Below are 23,599 nucleotides of genomic sequence, written 5' to 3' on the forward strand. Positions count from 1 at the left end.
TTAGGCCAAACCCATCAACCAGTGCATTTTTCAAGACTTGGTAATCATTAGCATCCTCCACCCTTGTGGTGAGGAGCTTGTCTCTTCCTTTACCCTCAAAGGAGAGCCACAAGATAGCTGCCCACTGACTTGGGGGAACACCTTGCACAGTGCAGGCCCTCTCCAAAGCAGTAATCCATTTGTGGATGTCATCCCCTTGTTTAAAGGGGGGCACTATCTTACCAAGGTGTTTTGTATCAAAACTCCTTTCCCTATTGCTAGGTACAATGCTGCCACCAGTGGGGACTGTCCCACTCAATTGTTGCTCTCTAGCAAAGGCAAGCCTCTCTTTGGCCAGGGCAAGTTCTTCCCTTTCAATCCTCAGATTGGCTGCCTTTTCCTTAGCTTCATACATTCTCCTCTGGGGAGATGTCATTCCCCTTTGAGAGGAACGTTGAGAGCCATTGGTATGAAGGGATCTGATAGAGCCTCTTGATAGAGATCTATCTCGTCCATTCCCAATGTTAAGCTGACCTGAGAGTGGCCCCAAGGGTCCCCTAGTGCCCATCTCATGTCTGCTTAAGTTGGACCTGGTTAGTCTGTTGACTTCTACCTGTTCCTTTTCTGCCTCATCCCCTGATACCAAATCATCATCCTCATCATCAGCATCATCTGCTTCCTGAAGAGGATGGTCCTGGGCATCAAAGGGACCCTGTAAGGAGGGCATGTTGCCATCTGAATTAGAAGGGTCTGGGTTACCAGCCCTCCTTGCATCATGAGTCTCTAAGAGACCAATCAGAAAGGCAGTTGTGGGGTTAGACCCCTGCTTAATCTTCCTAGAGGTACACACTTGTCGTAACTCATGGAAGCTAAGCGCAGTATATCTTGAAGAGATGACCTGTGGAGGGTCAACTGACACAAGGGGAACCTCAGTGTTTCCTCCTTTGTCCGACATACTGTTTCTAGTGTGGTGTAAGTGATGCACCTACCTACACTATGTGTTTACCTACTGATCCCTTGCTAAGAGTTGCAGCCAAGGTGTGCTAAGCCTTGAGGAGCTACAACAGCTGGTTCAGTAGAACTCAGAGTATTCTAAGCTTTAGTTATGTGTACCTAACAGTACTTATGTGATCTTTCAACAAGATATTCTTAGGATACGTGTGGTAAAACAACAGCAAGCTCAAATCCCAACCGCTGCTCACCAATGTGAGAAGGTGGCCTGATATGCAGTGCTCACTATTCTAGTGAACACTATGTATCAGTCCAGCAACCCTTATTGATGATTGGTTGTAAGTCAACCTTATAGACCAGCTATCCTAGTAGCATGGATACGAGCAGTCTAAGGCTAAAGACTCGAGAGGGCGTGTTAAGCCAGCTGTTTACCACACATATACCCCTTGAATACCCAGTGAAAGGACACCACACAAGTGTTATGAAAATAAACAGTTATTTATTAAAGATCACAACAGCCCTGTACTCTTTATGAGGACAGGGTACTAAGCACAAACCAAAACTCTTACAAAAATACTTAAGTTAGCACAGTATATACAAATGCCCGAGGGGCACGGAAAACCATATACTCTGAAAGTGGAATGCGAAATTCCTAGCAGGTAAGTACAGTACTAATAGCTTTTGGAATCGCTAGGACTTGACTAGGGAATCGTTAGATTACGTCTAGGAGGCCTAGGGGACTCGGGTGCAGTGTGTGCACTCTCACGCGAGATGCGGGACAAAAGTCTATGGTAGCTAGGAAATAGAAAGTTAGTGTTCTCGGGCGAACCCGACCTGGTAGGGAGAAAACGAAAGTAGATTCTGACCCTTGGATAGTGAGGCTATGCTGGGGCACCGAAATGCCGAAGTTACCTAGCCCAGGGGCTGCAGCTGCATAGGTCTGAAAAGACGTCGGGAATCCTCGTAGACGGACCAGGAGCCGGAAGAAAAGATGCTGGCCGGTGACCAGTGAAGAAAGTTCAGTCGGATCCAAGCCTGGATCTTGAAGATAGATGACACCTGAAAGCAGAGGGGACCAAGTTCGAGACTACTAGCCAGTAGTCAGTGGGCACCAGGAGGGCACCGGATGGTAGCCACCTCGACTAGGTGAGTGGGTGACGCTTGACTCGAAGATCTCACGGACCAGGAGGCGTTGTCGGCGACCAGGATGGAGGATCGAGCTGTCCCACGAAGATAGAAGCTGTCGGCGTCGCTGGACCCAGGATTGGGCAACAAAGCCTTGGCAAATTCAAGCCCACGCGGTGGACCTAAAATGGCGTCTGGAGTGGACCAGGAGGGTCCGGGGTGCCTCTCTTGAACAAGGAAGCAAGGGCCAGCCTGGAGCAACCAGACCAGCAGAAGAGTTGTCGTCGGGCGTCGTTCAGAAGGCCACAAGCCAGCCGGCTAGTAGCCAAACAACGCGGTGCACAGCAAACAGCAGAAGGGCCCCACGCCGATCGTGGAGATGCAGGGAGGCTGATCTTGGGTGCTGGAGCTGCGCAGGGTTGGGGCTTCTCGGACCCCAAAGCACTCACCAGTGGAGGACACGGTGGGCTTGCAGTAAAGATGTCGTGCAGTCTTGGCGATCGTCGGTCCCTTGAGGTCTCGTCGCACTCACGGTTCTCAGCTTTGCTGTAGAGGTGAGTAGAGGTCAGAGGTGCCAGGGAAGCCGGGTCTCGTCGTGCTGGGTCGTCGGATTCGTGATGAAGGACTTGCAGCAGACCGCAGTGTTCTTTAGGATGGTGCCCGCTTGATGCAGGGTGACTACTCCTTAGCCACAAGGGAGAATCTTGAAGAAGAAATCGTGAAGTCCTTTCGAAGAAAGTGGTATCTTGATTCCAAAGATGATCTAATTTTAACAGGGGGCCCGCTCCCATCTTTATACTAAAAAAGGGGGCTGACCCGGTGACTAGGTCCTGCCTATGGGTGGGACTAGGTGGGGGGTGGTTACACCCCTCAGCCATGCCGGACTTCCCCAGGCCAGGGGCTGGTGTGTCCCTGGAACTGGTTCAGACCGGCCTATGCGTAGTGAGCACCGGGGTGCCACTCAGCAGTCACCTTCCTGTAAAGCCCTGCCTACCCAGGATACACAAAACCATGTCTGGGACGGTGCTAGCACCGCCCCTGACAGGAAACCCTTTGTCCAGGCTCCCCTCACTGGAAGGACTCCCAGCTGCAGGGGGTCAGACTTGTGTCTGTGGTGGCAGCATCCATTTTGTGGAGCTGAGGCTTCAGTTAACTTTAACCGGGGTTCACAGTTACATACATGTCGTGTCCCTCTAGAAGGGTGGAATGCTAACCCCGTCGCCAGAATTGGCGAGGGGTTAGTATTCCAATTCGTATGACACCTTACTCGACATGTTTTGATAAAGCAATACCAAAGATAGCATTTAACCGCGAGGATTATAATGCACTTAAGAGTATATGGTATGCGATATCATGGAACAGCTATTAGGACTTGATTCCGCAAGCTGCAGACAGGCTCAGCTCATGCCAGAGCACCATCTCACACGATTCCAAGCACTCTGCCTTCAGGATTGTCAAGGCCTGCCATAGGAGTGACTGATAGGAATCTGTGTGTCCATTTTAGGGTTAGGTATAGGTATACTACACCTACAGCAAAGGGTGATTACACGACTTTGCCCCAGCTGTCATGCAGCCAGTTGTGTCAAATTTAGGAGGCCAGCCAGGGGTGGCACAATACGTGCTGCAGCCCCTGGCAGCCCTGGGTACACCTATGCCCTGAGTTACAGGGTCTGATAAGGTGGCCCAGTACCAATTGGTAGATGCACCTAGGGTACATGAGGTAATTTAGAAAGAGAACAGCCAGGCTGTGGGTCTGATTGGCAGGCCCACAGCCAGAGAAAGTCGTAAACCAGTGAAACAAAAGCAAAAAAATCTGGGTGATCATAGGATTGCAGACCCTACTCTCCTACACCAGCTATCCTAGTAGCATGGATACGAGCAGTCTAAGGCTAAAGACTCGAGAGGGCGTGTTAAGCCAGCTGTTATACCACACATATACCCCTTGAATACCCAGTGAAAGGACACCACACAAGTGTTATGAAAATAAACAGTGTATTTATTTAAATCACAACAGCCCTGTACTCTTTATGAGGACAGGGTACTAAGCACAACACAAAACTCTTACGAAAATACTTAAGTTAGCACAGTATATACAAATGCCCGAGGGGCACGGAAAACCATATACTCTAAAAGTGGAATGCGAAATTACTAGCAGCTAAGTACAGTACTAATAGGCTTCGGAATCGCTAGATCTTGACTATAGAATCTTCAGATTACTTCTAGGAGACCCAGGGGACTCGGGTGCAGAGTGTGCACTCTCACGCGTGATGCGGGACAAAGTCTATGGTAGCTAGTAATGACAAAGTTAGTGTTCTCGGGCGAACCCGACCTGGTAGGGAGAAAACGAAAGTGGATCCTGACCCTTGGATAGTGAGGCTATGCTGGGGCACCGAAATGCCGAAGTTACCTAGCCCAGGGGCTGCAGCTGCATAGGTCTCAAAAGACGTCGGGAATCCTCGTAGACGGACCAGGAGCCTGGAAGAAAGAAGTTGCTGGCAGGCGACCAGTGAAGAAAGTTCGATGGATCCAAGCCTGGATCGAAGGAAGATGACACCTGAAAGCAGAGGGGACCAAGTTCGAGACTACTAGCCAGTAGTCAGTGGGCACCAGGAGGGCACCGGATGGTAGCCACCTCGACTAGGTGAGTGGGTGACGCTGGGCTCGCAGATCTCACGGACCAGGAGGCGTTGTCGGCGACCAGGATGGAGGAGCGAGCTGCCCCACGAAGATTGAAGCGGTCGGCGTCGCTGGACCCAGGATTGGGCAACAAAGCCTTGGCAAATTCAAGCCCACGCGGTGGACTCAAAATGTCTGGAGTGGACCAGGAGGGTCCGGGGTGCCTCTCTTGAAGAAGGAAGCAAGGGCCAGTCTGGAGCAACCAGACCAGCAGCAGTGATGTCGTCGGGCGTCGTGAAGAAGGCCACAAGCCAGCCGGCTAGTAGCCACACAGCGCGGTGAGCACGCAAAAGCAGAAGGGCCCCACGCAGATCGTGGAGATGCTGGAGGGCTGATCTTCGGTGCTGGAGCTGCTCAGGGTTGGGGCTTCTCGGACCCCAAAGCACTCACCAGTGGAGCACACGGTGGGCTTGTTGCAAAGAAGTCGTGCAGTCTTGGCGATAGTCGGTCCCTCGAGGTCTCGTCGTACTCACGGTTCTCAGCTTTGCTGTTGAGGTGAGTAGAGGTCAGAGGTGCCAGGGAAGCCGGGTCTCGTCGAGCTGGGTCGTCGGATTCGTGAAGAAGGACTTGCAGCAGACCGCAGTGTTCTTAGGATGGTGCCTGCGGATGCAGGGAGACTACTCCTTAGCCACAAGGGAGAATCTTGAAGAAGGAAATCTTGATGCCTTTCGCAGAAAGTCGGGTCTTGATTCCAAAGATGATCTAATTTGAACAGGGGGCCCGCTCCCATCTTTATCCTAAAAAAAGGGGGCTGACCCGGTGACTAGGTCCTGCCTATGGGTGGGACTAGGAGGGGGGTGGTTACACCCCTCTCCCATGCCGGACTTCCCCAGGCCAGGGGCTGGTGTGCCCCTGGAACTGGTTCAGACTGGCCTATGCGTAGTGAGCACCGGGGTGCCACTCAGCAGTCACCTTCCTGTAAAGCCCTGCCTACCCAGGATACACAAAACCATGTCTGGGACGGTGCTAGCACCGCCCCTGACAGGAAACCCTTTGTCCAGGCTCCCCTCGCTGGAAGGACTCCCAGCTGCAGGGGGTCAGACTCGTGTTTGTGGTGGCAGCATCCATTTTGTGGAGCTGAGGCTTCGTTTAACTTTAACCGGGGTTCACAGTTACATACATGTCGTGTCCCTCTAGAAGGGTGGAATGCTAACCCCGTCGCCAGAATTGGCGAGGAGTTAGTATTCCAATTCGTATGACACCTTACTCGACATGTTTTGATAAAGCAATACCAAAGATAGCATTTAACCGCGAGGATTATAATGCACTTAAGAGTATATGGTATGCAATATCATGGAACAGCTATTAGGACTTCGTTCCGCAAGCTGCAGACAGGCTCAGCTCATGCCAGAGCACCATCTCACACGATTCCAAGCACTCTGCCTTCAGGATTGTCAAGGCCTGCCATAGGAGTGACTGATAGGAATCTGTGTGTCCATTTTAGGGTTAGATATAGGTATACTATATCTACAGCAAAGGGTGATTACACGACTTTGCCCCAGCTGTCATGCAGCCAGTTGTGTCAAATTTAGGAGGCCAGCCAGGGGTGGCATAATACATGCTTCAGCCCCTGGTAGGCCCTGGGTACACCTATGCCCTGAGTTACAGGGTCTGATAAGGTGGCCCAGTCCCAATTGGAAATGTACCTAGGGTACATGGAATCCATTTTAAAGAGAGCAGTAGACCTGGGGTCCTGATTGGCAGGGTCCCAGGTCGACTATGTCAAAAACCAGCTAAAACACAGGGCAAAAAGTTGGGGGCAACCATAGTCAGGAGGTACCTTCCTACAATCCTCTTCTTCATCGAGGTGCTGGTCTTCGAACAGCTCCGGGATCGCCTCCGACTGCATTCTGGAAACCTCGTGTCTTCTAGCTCGACGGTTTCTAATCGTCGACTTGGAGGAGAATGCTGCGCAGGCTTCGCAGTCCCTGGATTCGTGTTCAGGAGACAGGCAGAGGATGCACACCTCGTGTAGGTCCTTGTGTGGGAACTTAGCACCACACTTTGGACATTTCTTAAATGGAGTCCTTTCCATGGACTCCGGGCTTGACCACGTCGAGAAAGGCCTCCTGTTCGTCGACGTAGCTCAAATCTTTTCGTTGATGTTGGCGACGAAACGCGTCGGAATGTAAATGAAATCGCGTTAGATAACAATACCGTCGAATTGGAAATGGAATACGCGCCGAAAATTTACTTCTTTCCGAAGTTGATCTGGAGCGCTTCAATCCTCATCCGAACCCGATGGCGGAAAAAAACAATCTAAGGATGGAGCCGATGCCCATGCGCACTACCAACCAAATGAGTCACCAAGCTACAAAAGACTCTCCAAGAGAAAAACAAAGTGCAATCATCCGAGCCCAACACCAGATGGCGATCTATTCATAATGTACCATCTGCAGCCGATATGCCTCGAACATACACTTTATTTTTATAACAACTTGTGTGGTGTCCTTTCACTTGGTGTTCAAGGGGTATATGTGACGGTAAAACAGCTGGCTTAACACTCCCTCTAGAGTTTAGCCTAAAGACTGCTCTTGTCCATGATACTAGGATAGCTGGTCTATAAGGTTGACTTACAATCAATCAATAAGGGTCGTTTCGAATGATACAAAGTGATCAGTAGAATAGTAGGCACTATATATTGTGGAGATTAAGCAAGCTTAATGCCCAGAGTTGCAGAGTGTGAACCCATGATTAGGTCAGGCACCGAAGCGAGAATTATCGAGTCCATGGACATTTGAGCTCAAGACCCTGCCGCGTCGGGAATTGAACCCTGGTCCCGGGTCTGACCTCTGCTTCAGGGTCTGCCTGCTCTAACTAGTGAGCCACACTTCTCCACCTCTTAGCAAGGGATCAGTAGGTAAACCCATAGTGTAGGTAAGTGCACCACTTACACCTCACTAGAATCATGTCTACCCATGGAGAGTCTTCAGAGACTCCCCTTGTGGCTGTTGACCCTCCACAGGTCACTTCCAGATATGCTGCCCTTAGCTTCCAGGAGATGAGACAATTGTGTACCTCCAGGAAACTAAAACAGGGTTCTAACCCTACCAGTCCTTTTCTGATAGGTCTCTTAGAGACATATGATGCCAGAAGAGCTTCTAACACAGGCCCCTCTAATCCAGATGGGAACATGTCCCCCTTAGAGGGAACTCTTGGTGATCCTGACCTTAACCTTCATGGAGCAGAAAGTGAAGAGGAGGAAGAGGAAGAATTATCAGGGGACGAGGCAGACAAAGGTCCAGTAGTAGTCAGTAGGCTCACCAGGACCAACTTAAGCATCCATGAGAATGGACATGGTGGACCCCCAGGACCACTCTCTGGAAGGCTTAACATTAGGAATAGACGAGTTAGGTCTCACTCCAGAGGCAATAACAGATCTATTCATACCAATGTCTCTCAGGCATCTTCTCAGAGAGGGATGACATCCCCTCAGAGAAGAGAGCATGAAGCTAAGATGAGGGAGGTCAATCTGAGGATTGAGAGGGAAGAACTTGCCCTTGCCAAAGAAAGACTTGCCTTTGCCAGAGCAGAAATTGAGTGGGGCAGACCCCACTGGTGGCAGCATTATCCCTAGAGATAAAGACAGGAGTTTTGATACTAGACACCTGAGTAAAATAGTGCCCCCCCTTTAACCAAGGGGATGACATCCACAAACGGATGGCTGCTTTGGAGAGGGCCTGCACTGTCCAGTGCATCCCCCAATGTCAGTGGGCAGATATACTGTGGCTCTCCTTTGAAGGTAAAGGTAGAGATAAGCTCCTCACTACTAGAGCTGAGGATGCTAACAATTACCAAGTCCTGAAGAATACACTGATTGATGGTTTTTGCCCAACAACTGAGCAGTACAGGTTGCTGTTCAGAGACACCCAGAAAATTCAGTCTCAGGATTGGGCGGACTTTGTTGATTGTGCCACTAAGGCTTTTGAAGGGGATTATACAGGATTGTATAACCTAATTATGAGAGAACAAATCTTAAGTAATTGTCAAAATCAGTTGTTGCATCAGCACCTTATTGACTCAGATCTGACCTCTCCCCAAGGATTGGGAAAGAAGGCAGACAGATGGGTCAGGACAAGCGTCAAGCAGCAGAACCAAAACCAGGGTGGTGGCCAGAAGAAAGCTGACCAGAAGGGTAATGAGAATAAGCAAAATGACCAGAAGTCTTCAACAGGGCCCCAACAATCTAAGGAGGGTGGGTCCCAGAATTCCCAAAAGAAGAAGAACAATGGTCAGAAGAAACCATGGTGCCAATACTGTAAAAGTAATACTCACTGGTTTAGTGAGTGCACCAAGAAAGGCCCAGCTCCTACCACTACTGCCCCTAAGGCACCTGCAACCCCTAGTTCAGTTAGTAGTGGTAGTGTTCCCCCTAAGGCTATAGTGGGGTTGACATTGGTATCTGAGGCAGGCTCTGACCTAGTCAGAGTACCTACCCAGGCTGTTCTTGTTTGTACTGGGGATATGGATTTGACCCCTACAAAAAGTCCCAGTAATCTGGGCAAGTACAGGCAAACGCCTTTAATCAATGGAAAGATGGCTCAGGCCTACAGGGACACCTGTGCCAGTGTCACTATGGTGACACCAGCATTTGTGGACCCTGGACAGGTAATACTAGGTTCAGACTACCTAGTGACCAATGCTAGCAATGTCACTATAAACCATAGTATGGCACTTGTTAATTTCTCCTGGGGAGGGGTAAATGGCCTCAAAAGGGTTGTTGTTAGTTCAGACCTCCCAGTGGACTGTCTTTTGGGCAATGATTTGGAATCCTCCCTATGGTCAGATGTGGAGTATAGGACTCATGTGGAGATGTTAGGTTTGTCAGCACATGTCCTTGCTGTGACTAGGTCACAGGCCAAGAAATGCCCAGCTGAGCTAGTGCTGGATCCTGGAACAATGGACCAGACACTAACCAAGAGTAAGAACAGTAGGGTTAAGGCAGTGCCTCCCCCCTTGCCTCAAGGTGAGGATCAGCTCTTACAGGAGACTGACCCAAAGACCCCAGAAGGAACTGCCCTAGAAGAACTTGAGCCTGAACAGGTTGAGTTTCTTGGGGCAGGGGGACCTTCCAGGGCAGACTTAAGGCAGGCACAATTAGACTGTTCATCTTTTGAACCCTTCAGGCAGCAGGCTGCTGCTGAGGCTGCAGGGAATGCCACAGGTGCCCATAAAGTTTATTGGGACGATGGACTCCTTTATTCTGAGGCAAGAGACCCCAAGCCTGGTGATACCAGGAGGCTGGTCATCCCCTTGTCTCTGAGAGGTGTCCTTCTCACCTTGGCCCATGAAATTCCTCTTGCAGGTCACTTAGGCCAGAACAAGACTTGGGACAGGCTTGTCCCACACTTTCACTGGCCCCATATGTCTGAGGACACTAAAGAGTTTTGTCGCTCATGTGTCACCTGTCAAGCCAGTGGCAAATCAGGTGGCACAACAAAGGCCCCCCTTTTACCACTACCTGTGGTGGGGGTACCCTTTGAAAGAGTGGGGATTGACATTGTTGGACCAATGGACCCCCCAACAGCATCTGGGCACAGGTTTATACTGGTAGTAGTGGATCATGCCACCAGGTATCCAGAAGCTATTCCCCTTAGGACCACTACAGCTCCTGTTGTGGCCAAGGCCCTACTCTCAGTTTTTACTAGAGTGGGGTTTCCTAAGGAGGTTGTCTCTGACAGAGGTGCAAACTTTATGTCAGGATACTTGACTGCAACGTGGAAGGAGTGTGGTGTCAATTACAAATTCACCACCCCCTATCACCAACAGTGCAATGGGCTTGTTGAGAGATTCAACAAGACCCTCAAAGGGATGATAAAAGGGTTACCTGAAAAGCTTAGGCGAAGATGGGACATGCTTTTACCCTGCCTTTTGTTTGCTTACAGAGAGGTCCCACAGAAGGGGGTTGGCTACAGCTCTTTTGAACTTCTATTTGGGCATCCTGTAAGAGGACCCCTGTGTCTTGTGAAGGAAGGATGGGAGAGACCTCTCAAAAAGCCTAAGCAAGACCTAGTGGACTATGTACTTGGTCTCCGCTCCAGGATGGCAGAGTACATGGAAAAGGCATCTAAAATCCTTGAGGCCAGCCAAGAACTGCAAAAAGCCTGCCTTGACCAAAAGGCTGTCCTGACTCTGTATCACCCAGGACAGAAGGTGTGGGTGTTGGAGCCAGTGGCCCAAACAGCTCTCCAAGACAAATGGCCTGGACCCTACACCATTCTTGAGCAAAAGGGAGAGGTCACCTACCTGGTGGACCTTGAAACTCCCAGGAGCCCTCACAGAGTACTTCATGTGAACAGGCTCAATGCATTTGTTGACAGAGAGGACATGAGCTTGCTCATGGCCACAGATGAGGGACAGGAGGAAGAGAGTGACCCTCTCCCAGACCTGCTCACTCAGAACCCTGATGATGGGTCAGTAGATGGTGTAGTCTTTTCGGACATCCTTTCTGAGCATCAACAAGAGGATTGTAAACAGGTTCTTCAATCCTTCAGACACATTTTCTCTGACACCCAGTCAGACAAACTGGTGCACCCATGAGGTGGACACTGGTGACAGTCTGCCTATAAAGAGTAAAATCTACAGGCAACCTGACCACGTCAGGGACTGCATAAAGAAAGAAGTACAAAAGATGTTGGAATTGGGAGTCATTGAACCCTCAGAGAGCCCTTGGGCTAGTCCTGTAGTTCTAGTACCTAATCCTCACACCCAGGATGTTAAGAGAGATGAGGTTTTGTGTAGACTACAGGGGTCTCAATGCTGTCACTAAGACAGATGCCCATCCAATACCAAGAGCAGATGAACTCATTGATAAGTTGGCTTCTGCCACATTCTTGAGTACATTTGACCTGACAGCTGGTTATTGGCAAATCAGGTTAGCGGAGGATGCAAAGGCCAAAACAGCATTTTCTACCCCAGGAGGTCATTACCAATTTGTGGTGATGCCCTTTGGTTTGAAAAATGCACCTGCCACTTTTCAAAGGTTGGTGAACCAAGTTCTCACTGGGTTGGATGACTTCTGTGCAGCATATCTAGATGATATTGCTGTCTTTAGCTCCACCTGGGAGGATCACCTGATCCACCTGAGGAAAGTTTTGGAGGCCCTGCAACAGTCAGGCCTCACTATCAAGGCCACCAAGTGCCAGATAGGGCAGAGTCAAGTTGTATACTTGGGCCACCTTGTAGGTGGAGGCCAAGTTCAACCTTTGGAGGAGCCCAGTCCTTTATGGCCTGTATCTTGCTCTCCAACCACCCAGACACAGGTCAGAGCTTTCTTGGGCCTGTCTGGTTACTATAGGAAATTTGTCAGAAATTATGGAACCATTGTGACTCCACTTAATGACCTGACAAGTAAGAAAATGCCAAAGAAAGTTCAGTGGACAGTTAGCTGTCAGAAGGCATTCTATGACCTAAAGCAGGCCATGTGCACTGCACCTATTCTCAAGAGTCCAGACTACTCCAAGCCATTCATTGTCCAAACAGATGCTTCTGAGTTGGGTGTGGGAGCTGTTCTTTCTCAACTGAATATTGATGGTCATGACCAGCCCATTGCTTTTATAAGTAGAAGGCTGACCCCTAGAGAGAAACGTTGGGTCAGCTATAGAGAGGGAGGCCTTTGCTGTGGTTTGGGCCCTGAAGAAGTTGAGGCCATACTTGTTTGGCACTCACTTCAAGATTCAGACCGACCATGAGCCCCTCTTATGGCTAAATCAAATTAAGGGTGAAAACCCCAAACTTCTTAGGTGGTCCATTTCCCTACAGGGGAGGGACTTTACAGTGGAGCACCGCCCAGGGACTGACCATGGTAATGCTGATGGTATCTCCCGGTACTTCCACTTAGAACAAGAAGACTCACCTGGTCAAGGTTAATTTAATGTCCCTAAGTTTGGGGGGGGGGGGGGAAGAGTTATGTAGGAGAGTGGGGTCTGCAATCCTATGGTCACCCCCGATTTTTGCTTTTTGCTTCACTGGTTTACGACTTTTCCTGGCTGTGGGCCTACTAATCAGACACACAGCCTAGCTGTTCTCTCTAAATTGACAAGCATGTACCTTAGGTGCATTTACCAATTGGTACTGGGCCACCTTACCAGTCCCTGTACAGCATACCTTGGGTTTCCAGGGCATAGGTGTACCCAGGGCCTACCAGGGGCTGCAGCATGTATTATGCCACCCCTGGCTGCCCACCCAAATCTGACACAACTGGCTGCACGACAGCTGGGGCAAGGTGGTGTAATCACCCTTTGCTTTAGATATAGTATTCCTATATCCAACCCTAAAATGGACACATATATTCCTCTCAGTCGCTCCTATGGCAGGCCTTATCACTCCTGAAGGCAGAGTGCTTGGAATTATGTGAGATGGTGCTGGCATGAGCTGAGCCCGTTTGCAGCTTGCGGAACCAAGTCCTAATAGCTGTTCCATGATAACGCTATACCATATACTCTTAAGTGCATTATGAACCTCGCGGTCAAATGCTAACTTTGGCATAGCATTATCAAAACATGTCGAGTAAGGTGTCATACGAATTGGAATACTAACCCCTCGCCAATTCTGGCGACGGGGTTAGCATTCCACCCTTCTAGAGGGACACGACATGTATGTAACTGTGAACCCCGGTTAAAGTTAACTCGAGCCTCAGCATCACAAAATGGATGCTGCCACCACAGACACAAGTCTGACCTCCTGCTGCTGGGAGTCCTTCCAGCGAGGAAGGCTCGGACAAAGGGTTTCCTGTCAGGAGCGGTGCCAGCACCATCCGAGACAGGACTGTGTATCCCAGGTAGGCAGGGCTGAGAGGAAGGTGACTGCAAGTGGCACCCCGGTGCTCACTGTGCATATGCCGGCTTAAACCGGTTCCAGGGGCACACCAGCCCTGAGCTGGGGAGAGACCGTCAAAGGAGAGGGGTGTAACCACCCCCCTTCCTGGTCCCACCCATGGGCAGGACCTAGTCCAGTGCCAGCCCCTTTTCTTAGAATAAAGGTAGGAGCGGGCACCCTTCCCAAATTGGATAATCTTGAATCTTGAACTACTTTCCACAAAAGGAACTCTTCATTCTCTGAAGACTCTCCCTTGTGGCTAAGGAGTAGCCACCCGCACCAGCAGGCACCACCTAAGCGCTTGCGGTTTGCTGCACGTCCATCCTTCGGATCAAGACTGACAAGCTCGACGAGACCCGGATTCCCTGCCATCTCGGACGTCTACTTGCATCATCAGCCCAGCTGAGATTCGTGGGTGCGACGAGACCCGTGGGACCGGCTATCTTCAAGACCTGCCCGACGCTTAACCAGCACGACCGCCGAGGGATCCTCGAGTGGGTGCACTGGGGTTTGAGAAGCCCCAACCCTGAGCAGCTCCAGCGCGGAAGTCCAGCCCCCCAGCATCCACGAGATCTGCGTGGGGCCCTTCTGCCTCTTTGCTGCTTGCCACGTTGTCCGGTCACTTGCCCGTTGGCTAGTGGCCCTCCTGACGAAGTACCACGACGTTTTCACCGCTGGTCTAGGTCCTCTAGACTGGCCCTTGCTCCTTGTTCAACAAGAAGTGCCCTGGACCCTCCTGGTCCACTCCAGACGCCACTTTTGATTCCACTGTGTGGGCTTGCCTTTGCCAAGGCTTGTTGCTCCAATCCTGGATCCAGCATCGCAGACAGCTCGCATCTCCAGCCTGGTCGCCGACAACGCCTCCTAGTCCGTATGACTGCAGAGTCCAGCGTCACCCACTCACCTGATCGCGGTGACTTCATCCGGTGCCATCCTGGTGCCCACACAATCACTGGCTAGTGATTGAGAACTGAGTCCCCTCTGCTTTCAGGTCGTCTTCATCACTGATCAAGCCTCGGATCACTGGTCGCCTGCCAGCAACATCTTCTTTCAGGCTCCATAGACTACAACGAGGATTCCCGACTTCATTTGAACCCTATGCAGCCGCAGCCCCTGGGCTAGGTAACCAGAGCATTTCGGTGCTCCAGCACAGGTTCACTATCCTAGTGTCCAGATCCTTTTTCGTTTTTAGTCTGATTCGTCCGGAAACAGTAACTTTAGAATTACTAGCATCCATAGACTTTGTCCCGCATCCCGCGTAAGAGTTCACACTCTGCACTCGGGTTCCATAGGCCTCCTGCTCCTAACCTTAGGGTTCAGTAAGGTAGTCCTAGCGGTCCTGAAGCCTCTGGATCGTGTTACTTACCTGCTAGTATTTCGCATTCCACTTTAGAGTATATGGTTTTTCGTGCCCCTCAGGCATTTGTTTTATTTGTGTAACTTGCAGTATTTTCTTAAGAGTTTTGTATTGTGCTTCGCTCCCTGACTCATAAAGAGTTCAGGGTAGTCATGTTATTAATAAATACACTTTATTTTTATAACAACTTGTGTGGTGTCCTTTCACTTGGTGTTCTAGGGGTATATGTGACGGTAAAACAGCTGGCTTAACACGCCCTCTAGAGTTTAGCCTAAAGACTGCTCTTGTCCATGCTACTAGGATAGCTGGTCTATAATGTTGACTTACAACCAATCATCAATAAGGGTCGTTTGGAATGATACAAAGTGATCACTAGAATAGTGAGCACTATATATCAAGCCAACTTCTCAATCTCTGTACCAGGTGTTTGTTTCCACAGATTGTCCAAGCAGTAATTCGCCCATGAAGTGCAGAAAACAGGGCTGACAACACTTCAACAAATGAAACTTGTTACATCAGAGATTCAATGAAAGCCCTTCGTCAGCAGAATCACAGAGCTTTAAAGTTAGAGTGGACATGCAGGCAGCATACATCTGCTCTGAGAAACTATCATAAGTAACAGAGGGAAGTCTCCGTAAAGCACTGCCATACACAGCCCTTTAGATCTGGAGGTCTCAACTTTTTTTTACACAATACACTTAACACACCTGTGCATCTCTGCTTAAGACTATCGGCAAGAACCACCCGGAGCTGAATTAACACCTTGGGTACACAAACCCAGCCAGGTCTGTGGCAGTGCTTGCATAATATGGACAATTTACCCTCAGCTTTTGTCGTGTGGAAATGGCAGAGCAATCAGCAATAAAGAACAAACACAAACACTGAACTAAAACAACGATTATATTAAAGCCATTGAACAAGAATAAATCTGGATAGTCACGAGGCAAGTGTACATCTCCTGTACCATTATTCTCCGTTTGCACTCACTGTGCACAAACACTGCATTTCACAATAATTCAACTGCAATTTCAAAGGCAAACTTACCCCCAGAGACAGGCTGGCCGGAGACAAGAGGCGGCTGGAGTGAGTGACACCCATGACACTCGAGTCCTGCAGCGGATGCAGCTTCGAGCACCTCTGAATGCAGATACTTCAGCTTGTATTTTTTTTAGGTCGGGCATTCTAGACCTCTTGTATATACTTTAGTATATACTTATATGGGTATGTACTTTGTGGGCTCTGGAAATCAGCCCTAGGACTTGTCTGCTTCCGGTTAGGGACTTTATTTTCTGTACAATTGCCTCTATTAAACTGTCTTGATAGAAAACGACCAATAGAGGTCAGTGAAATTGCAGAATTGTTTCTGCAGAGGGACTTTTTTTTTTTTTAGTTTTTCTAGCAAATGCCTCAATTTAACTTTCTTGATAGAAAACAACAAGCAGAGGTCAGTAAAATGTCAGAATCACTCCAGCATTATCTAGATTCCAGTTCATAGAAATTGTCTTCCACGACCACCCGTAGACAATAGTTTTTTCAAATCTTGTATTTTCAGTGATATGACCACCAAAGGAGCTGATTTTATATTTAAATCGGAGCTTTTGGCTATATAATTTCCAGCTGAAAGGAAATATTGCTCTCCATGTGTTTCCATACCTGGAGTGTCATGCACTTTGGTGCTTACTTTCCATTCATGTTAAACAGTAGATGTTTGAGCACCCAGGCTAATGTGCTGCTTAACTAAATATATATAAGGTCCGAAAGGCGAGACCGATTGCATTGCTAATGCTTCTTTTTAAACCTGCATAATTTATTTATGCTGGCACGCTAGGGTTTGAAATCTGCACTGAAGATCTTTGAGCTCGTAAACTGCCTAGTAACATTAGCAAATAATGTCCTGAACTCACAGTACATTATTTATACATTATAAAAGAAAGCGCGGCATGCCAGGTTGATTTCCCAAAAATATATTTCAGCCTGAGCAGTGTTATGGGCGCGGCTGCCATTGTAAAAGCGAAAAAGATAAGTTCGAACTCAGGTGCCATGCTTCTTAACAAGCAAGCGGTTGCAGGTCTGCATGTCGGGGATGCCATAGGAGTAAGATATTTAAGGAAGTAGGGCTCACAGACTGTAAATAAAACATTGAGTAACTACACTGGTAATACAGGGTGTCCTCATGGCAGGTTACAATAAGAGACAAGGCGGTACTAAAGAGGGACTGCTAAGCCTATTGACCAATGAAAAGCGACCATCTACAAAGGACACTGACAAAAGCCAATTAAAAAGATGGGATGGAAAGTGGGCAGGGCTTCATGCCCATAGTCTGAATACTGCAGTTCTCACCAAGTATGCACACTGACTCTAGGCTCGAACGAAAAAGGGTCTTTCCCAGCAATGTTTCACTTCAAGTTGCACTAATACCTCACAGCTAGAAGGGAACCAGCAACGGCACCGTCAACATTTTTAAAGCAAACCAGGAAAACCTTCATATTCCACTCAAAACAATTCACAATGTACAGCCACTTTCTTTTCTCCATGTGTATCCAGGTCGACTCTGTATTTGTGATTTTAGAAATTAAGCATATGCACAGGCAACTCAATGTGAAGACGAAGCGATACCTGTAACATTTCCAAAGATTACTAGCAACGGGTCACGCTAGAACTTTCAAATAGGTTGGTAGATGGGAGTAGACACGTTCATACTTGGTGACCCTTTCCAGAACACCACTCTTTTTACATTTAAATAAACCAAGCAAACATCATGTAAACTTGCACAGATGTTCATAAACATTTTGGGAACAATTTTCAAATTAACACTGAATTCAAAGATGGTAGATAAAACCAGTACAAAGCCTCTCTCAAGATGAGCCATACTTACCAACTTCCTTACTGCGGTCTCTCTGCTCCGTCATACTAGCCACCTTCCTCACTGCTTCCTGTGGGATTCTAGCCTCACGCTCTCTGCTACGGTCCTCTGTTTCTTTGCTATAGCTTCGTTTTGTGACTGTTGGTCTATTTCGATCCATCCGGTCTAACCTCTCCATTTGCTCTGGCCTCTCAAAACGGTCACCCTTTTCACTTCTGTCAAAGCGATCTCCCCGCTCACCACCACGCTCCAGGCGCTCAAACCGGTCACCACGGTCACGGTCCTTGTCCAATCGTTCACGACTGGAGCTGTTCCTGTGAGTAAAGAGAACACTGATGTATGTGCAGATGGATGAGATTACAAACTGTAGGCATGAATAGCAGTCACTTTTATATATTGCTTAATACCAACTGGATGAAGTCTTATGTGAATTAAGTGCCATTTAAAGAGGTTGTCTTCACACAAGGGAGAACTTCACCTACATAGCACATCAGTGTGTTCTGAATCTACACAGAAGAAACAAATGCAATATTCAAATCTTCGTCAGAAGTTGCCAGCTAAGGAGCCAGTTGAAAGTAAGTATTGTGGGAGGGGGCAATTTAATAAAGACAGCAGAGAGTAGTGTAGGAAAGTGCCCCTTTTTGACTTGGCCACCCCTTTGTATGTCCTGATGTTCTTGACTATATGCACTGCTTTCCTACTAAACAGGCCCCAGTGCGCTGACTAAAAAAGATGGAAGATGCTCAATGTACCGCAATTGTAAGGACTTCAGCACCCTTGTAAGTCCCTGGTAAATGGTGCATATGGTACCCAGGGCATGAGTACTAAAGAGGGTCTCTATGGGCTGCAGTATGCATTATGCCACCCAAAGGGACCCACACAGACTGTCCTCCTGAAAAAATCTCATTGCGCACTCCGTGTGCAATGCCCAGGTACACTGCATGTCTTACATAAGTTACCCCTACAGCAGGCCTTCGAGCCCTACGCCAGGGTACATCATATTACATGCGAGGGCACTTCTGCCTGAGCAGATATACCCCTGTTATGTCTAGTATTATTACCAAGACATTGCAAGTGATTAGGAAGCCATCTTAAGCATATGTACTGGCCACTGTTCATTATGAATTACCCAGCTACATAATGACTTCACTAAATATAATGGTGTTCGGTATCAAACACCTTGTCTCAATAAATCTATACTGATGCCGGTATCAGATTTATTGGGACATGCATCTAATGGGTGTAGGAAGGTACCTCCCGACTATGGTTGCCCCCAACTTTTTGCCCTGTGTTTTAGCTGGTTTTTGACAGTCGACCTGGGGCCCTGCCAATCAGGACCCCAGGCCTACTGCTCTCTCTTTAAAATGGATTCCATGTACCCTAGGTACATTTCCAATTGGTACTGGGCCACCTTATCAGACCCTGTAACTCAGGGCATAGGTGTACCCAGGGCCTACCAGGGGCTGAAGCATGTATTATGCCACCCCTGGCTGGCCTCCTAAATTTGACACAACTGGCTGCATGACAGCTGGGGCAAAGTCGTGTAATCACCCTTTGCTGTAGGTGTAGTATACCTATACCTAACCCTAAAATGGACACACAGATTCCTATCAGTCACTCCTATGGCAGGCCTTGACAATCCTGAAGGCAGAGTGCTTGGAATCGTGTGAGATGGTGCTCTGGCATGAGCTGAGCCTGTCTGCAGCTTGCGGAACCAAGTCCTAATAGCTGTTCCATGATATCGCATACCATATACTCTTAAGTGCATTATAATCCTCGCGGTTAAATGCTATCTTTGGTATTGCTTTATCAAAACATGTCGAGTAAGGTGTCATACGAATTGGAATACTAACCCCTCGCCAATTCTGGCGACGGGGTTAGCATTCTACCCTTCTAGAGGGACACGACATGTATGTAACTGTGAACCCCGGTTAAAGTTAAACGAAGCCTCAGCTCCACAAAATGGATGCTGCCACCACAGACACGAGTCTGACCCCCTGCAGCTGGGAGTCCTTCCAGCGAGGGGAGCCTGGACAAAAGGTTTCCTGTCAGGGGCGGTGCTAGCACCGTCCCAGACATGGTTTTGTGTATCCTGGGTAGGCAGGGCTTTTCAGGAAGGTGACTGCTGAGTGGCACCCCGGTGCTCACTACGCATAGGCCGGTCAGAACCAGTTCCAGGGGCACACCAGCCCCTGGCCTGGGGAAAGTCCGGCAGGGGAGAGGGGTGTAACCACCCCCCTCCTAGTCCCACCCATAGGCAGGACCTAGTCACCGGGTCAGCCCCCTTTTTTAGTATAAAGATGGGAGCGGGCCCCCTGTTCAAATTAGATCATCTTTGGAATCAAGACACGACTTTCTGCGAAAGGACATCAAGATTTCTTCTTCAAGATTCTCCCTTGTGGCTAAGGAGTAGTCACCCTGCATCAAGCGGGCACCATCCTAAGAAACACTGCGGTCTGCTGCAAGTCCTTCCTCCGGAATCCGACTGCCCAGCTCGACGAGACCCGGCTTCCCTGGCACCTCTGACCTCTACTCACCTCTACAGCCAAGCTGAGAACCGTGAGTGCGACGAGACCTCGAGGGACCGACGATAGCCAAGACTGCACGACTTCTTTGCAACAAGCCCACCGTGTGCTCCACTGGTGAGTGATTTGGGGTCCGAGAAGCCCCAACCCTGAGCAGCTCCAGCACCGAAGATCAGCCCTCCAGCATCTCCACGATCTGCGTGGGGCCCTTCTGCTTTTGCCTGCTCACCGCGTTGTTTGGCTACTAGCCGGCTGGCTTGTGGCCTTCTTAACGACGCCCGACGACATCACTGCTGCTGGTCTGGTTGCTCCAGACTGGCCCTTGCTTCCTTCAAGAGAAGCACCCCGGACCCTCCTGGTCCTCTCCAGACGCCATTTTGAGTCCACCGCGTGGGCTTGAATTTGCCAAGGCTTTGTTGCCCAATCCTGGGTCCAGCGACGCCGACAGCTTCATCCATCGTGGGACAGCTCGCTCCTCCATCCTGGCCGCCGACAACGCCTCCTGGTCCGTGAGATCTGCAGAGCACAGCGTCACCCACTCACCTAGTCGAGGTGACTACCATCTGGTGCCCTCCTGGTGCCACCTGACTACTGGCTAGTAGTCTCGAACTTGGTCCCCTCTGCTTTCAGGTGTCATCTTCCTTCGATCCAGGCTTGGATCCATCGAACTTTCTTCACTGGTCGCCTGCCAGCAACTTCTTTCTTCCAGGCTCCTGGTCCGTCTACGAGGATTCCCGACGTCTTTTGAGACCTATGCAACTGCAGCCCCTGGGCTAGGTAACTTCGGCATTTCGGTCCCCAGCATAGCCCCACTATCCAAGGGTCAGGATCCACTTTCGTTTTCTCCCTACCATGTCGGGTTCGCCCGAGAACACTAACTTAGTCTTTACTAGCTACCATAGACTTTGTCCCGCATCACGCGTGAGAGTGCACACTCTGCACCCGAGTCCCCTAGGCCTCCTAGAAGTAATCTGAAGATTCTATAGTCAAGTCCTAGCGATTCCTAAGCCTATTAGTACTGTACTTACCTGCTAGTAATTTCGCATTCCACTTTCAGAGTATATGGTTTTCCGTGCCCCTCGGGCATTTGTATATACTGTGCTAACTTAAGTATTTTCGTAAGAGTTTTGTGTTGTGCTTAGTACCCTGTCCTCAAAGAGTACAGGGCTGTTGTGATTCTTAATAAATATCTTGTTTATTTTCATAACACTTGTGTGGTGTCCTTTCACTTTGTGTTCAAGGGGTATATGTGTGGTATAACAGCTGGCTTAACACGCCCTCTCGAGTCTTTAGCCTTAGACTGCTCGTATCCACGCTACTAGGATAGCTGGTCTATAAGGTTGACTTACAACCAATCATCAATAAGGGTTGCTGGACTGATACATAGTGTTCACTAGAATAGTGAACACTGCATATCAGGCCACCTTCTCACAATGGGCAACTTAAGAGGTGGCCCCTGAAAGCCTACTAGTCTCCTGTGTTGCATGACTGGTATAGTCCGGCCTGCAACCACAGAGAGATTTGACCCCCAAAAGGTGAGATCCCACACACTGAGGTCAGAATGCAAATGCTACTTACCAGTATGCATCTGTTCTTGGCATGTAGGGCTGCTGACATTCATATCTGTGCATAGTCCGCCACCTAGTGTTGGGTCCGGATGATTGCACATTGTTGTCCTGGAAGAGTCTTCGAAGTATCACGAGATAGGTGGCTCCTCCCCTGGACTACAGTGCGCATGGGCATCGCCTCCATCCCCAGATTGTTTTTAGCCATAGGCAGAGATGGAGTGAAGAAGTGAGTGATGACCATGCTATGAGCATATGTGTGTATATGAATACATACTGCAGCTGCTACAGGCGCCGGGGAGGAGGGTGGGCGATATGAATGTCAGCAGCCCTACATGCCAAGAACAGATGCATACTGGTAAGTAGCATTTGCAGTTCGAGGCATGTGGGCTGCTGAATTCATATCTGTGCATAGAATACATAGCAGTCCCTCCATTAGCGGCGGCCGCCCGTGCCAGCTGCAGCAGTCTGAAAAAGCGTTTTTAGAACAGCCTGACCAACAGCTGCCTGTTTTGAATGCACGTCTACACAGTAGTGCTTAGTGAAAGTATGAGTGGTAGACCATGTGGCTGCTCTACAGATGTCTTCTAAGGGAATGTTACCTAAGAACGCCATAGAGGCCCCCAACTTCCTAGTGGAGTGGGCCCTCGGTGGGATAGTGAGAGTGCGCTTAGCTTTAGCGTAGCAGATCTGAATGCACTTTACTATCCATCTAGCTATTCCTGCTTTGGAGATTGCATTTCCCTTGTGTTGTGTGGCAAAAGCAACAAAAAGTTGTTTGGTTTTGCGGAAATCTTTTGTCCTGTCCACATAATACATCAAGGCCCTCTTCACATCAAGGGTGTGGAGCATCCGCTCCGCCAGCGTCTCTGGGTTTTGGAAGAACACCGGCAATTCAATTGTTTGGTTTATGTGAAACTGCGAGACCACTTTGGGTAAGAACTTAGGGTTAGTGCGGAGCACCACCCTGTTGGCATGTACCTGGAAGAAAGGTTCTTGGATGGTGAGCGCCTGCAGTTCGCTAACCCTCCGTAGCGATGTGATTGCTACCAAGAACGCGACCTTCCAGGTCAAAAACTGCAGCTCGCAAGAGTGTAGTGGCTCAAAGGGAGGACCCATCAGCCTTGTGAGAACCACATTGAGGTTCCATTCCGGAGCTGGTGGAGTCCTTGGCGGAATGACTCTTTTGAGTCCTTCCAGAAAAGCCTTGATAGCAGGGACCTTAAAGAGTGACAGGTGTTGCCTATTTTGGAGGTATGCTGCCATAGCCGACAGGTGAATGCGGATGGAAGAGTAAGCTAGATTACACCGATACAGGTGAAAGAGGTAACATATGATGTTTTGAATGGAAGCGTCTAGCGGGTCAATGCTGTGCTCCACGCAGTAGACGACAAATCTCTTCCATTTAGCCGCATAACAAGCTCTAGTAGTGGGCTTTCTCGCCTCCCGAATGATGTCCATGCAACCGGGAGGAAGATTGAGGTAGCCAAACTCTAGGACTTCAGGAGCCAGATCGCCAGGTTGAGCTGTTGCGGATCTGGGTGCTGAATGTCGCCATGGCTCTGCGTCAGAAGGCTGGGAGTGAGATGAAGCCTTTGATGCAGTACCACAGAGAGTTCCAGAAACGTGGTGTACCATGGTTGGCGAGCCCACGTTGGAGCAACCAGGATGAGAGTCATCGAGTGCTGCCTGAGCTTGCGTGCCACCAGCGGTATCAGAGGTGCTGGGGGAAAAGCGTACG

The 23,599-nt window shown here is 49.2% G+C and overlaps 1 protein-coding gene across 3 annotated transcripts in view; it reads right to left on the bottom strand.

Annotated features, from left to right (window-relative positions):
• Positions 1-23,599, bottom strand: part of EIF4G1 (eukaryotic translation initiation factor 4 gamma 1) — a 1,004,595-nt gene that overhangs the window by 190,430 nt on the left and 790,566 nt on the right. For all 3 annotated transcript variants that reach the window (XM_086944451.1, XM_086944450.1, XM_086944449.1), the window contains one exon: positions 17,781-18,082. In XM_086944451.1, coding sequence (XP_086800577.1) covers positions 17,781-18,082 — 302 coding nt within the window. The remainder of the gene's footprint in view (positions 1-17,780; positions 18,083-23,599) is intronic.

This window comes from Lissotriton vulgaris, chromosome 11, assembly GCF_964263255.1.
Source record: "Lissotriton vulgaris chromosome 11, aLisVul1.2, whole genome shotgun sequence".
Taxonomy (NCBI): domain Eukaryota; kingdom Metazoa; phylum Chordata; class Amphibia; order Caudata; family Salamandridae; genus Lissotriton; species Lissotriton vulgaris.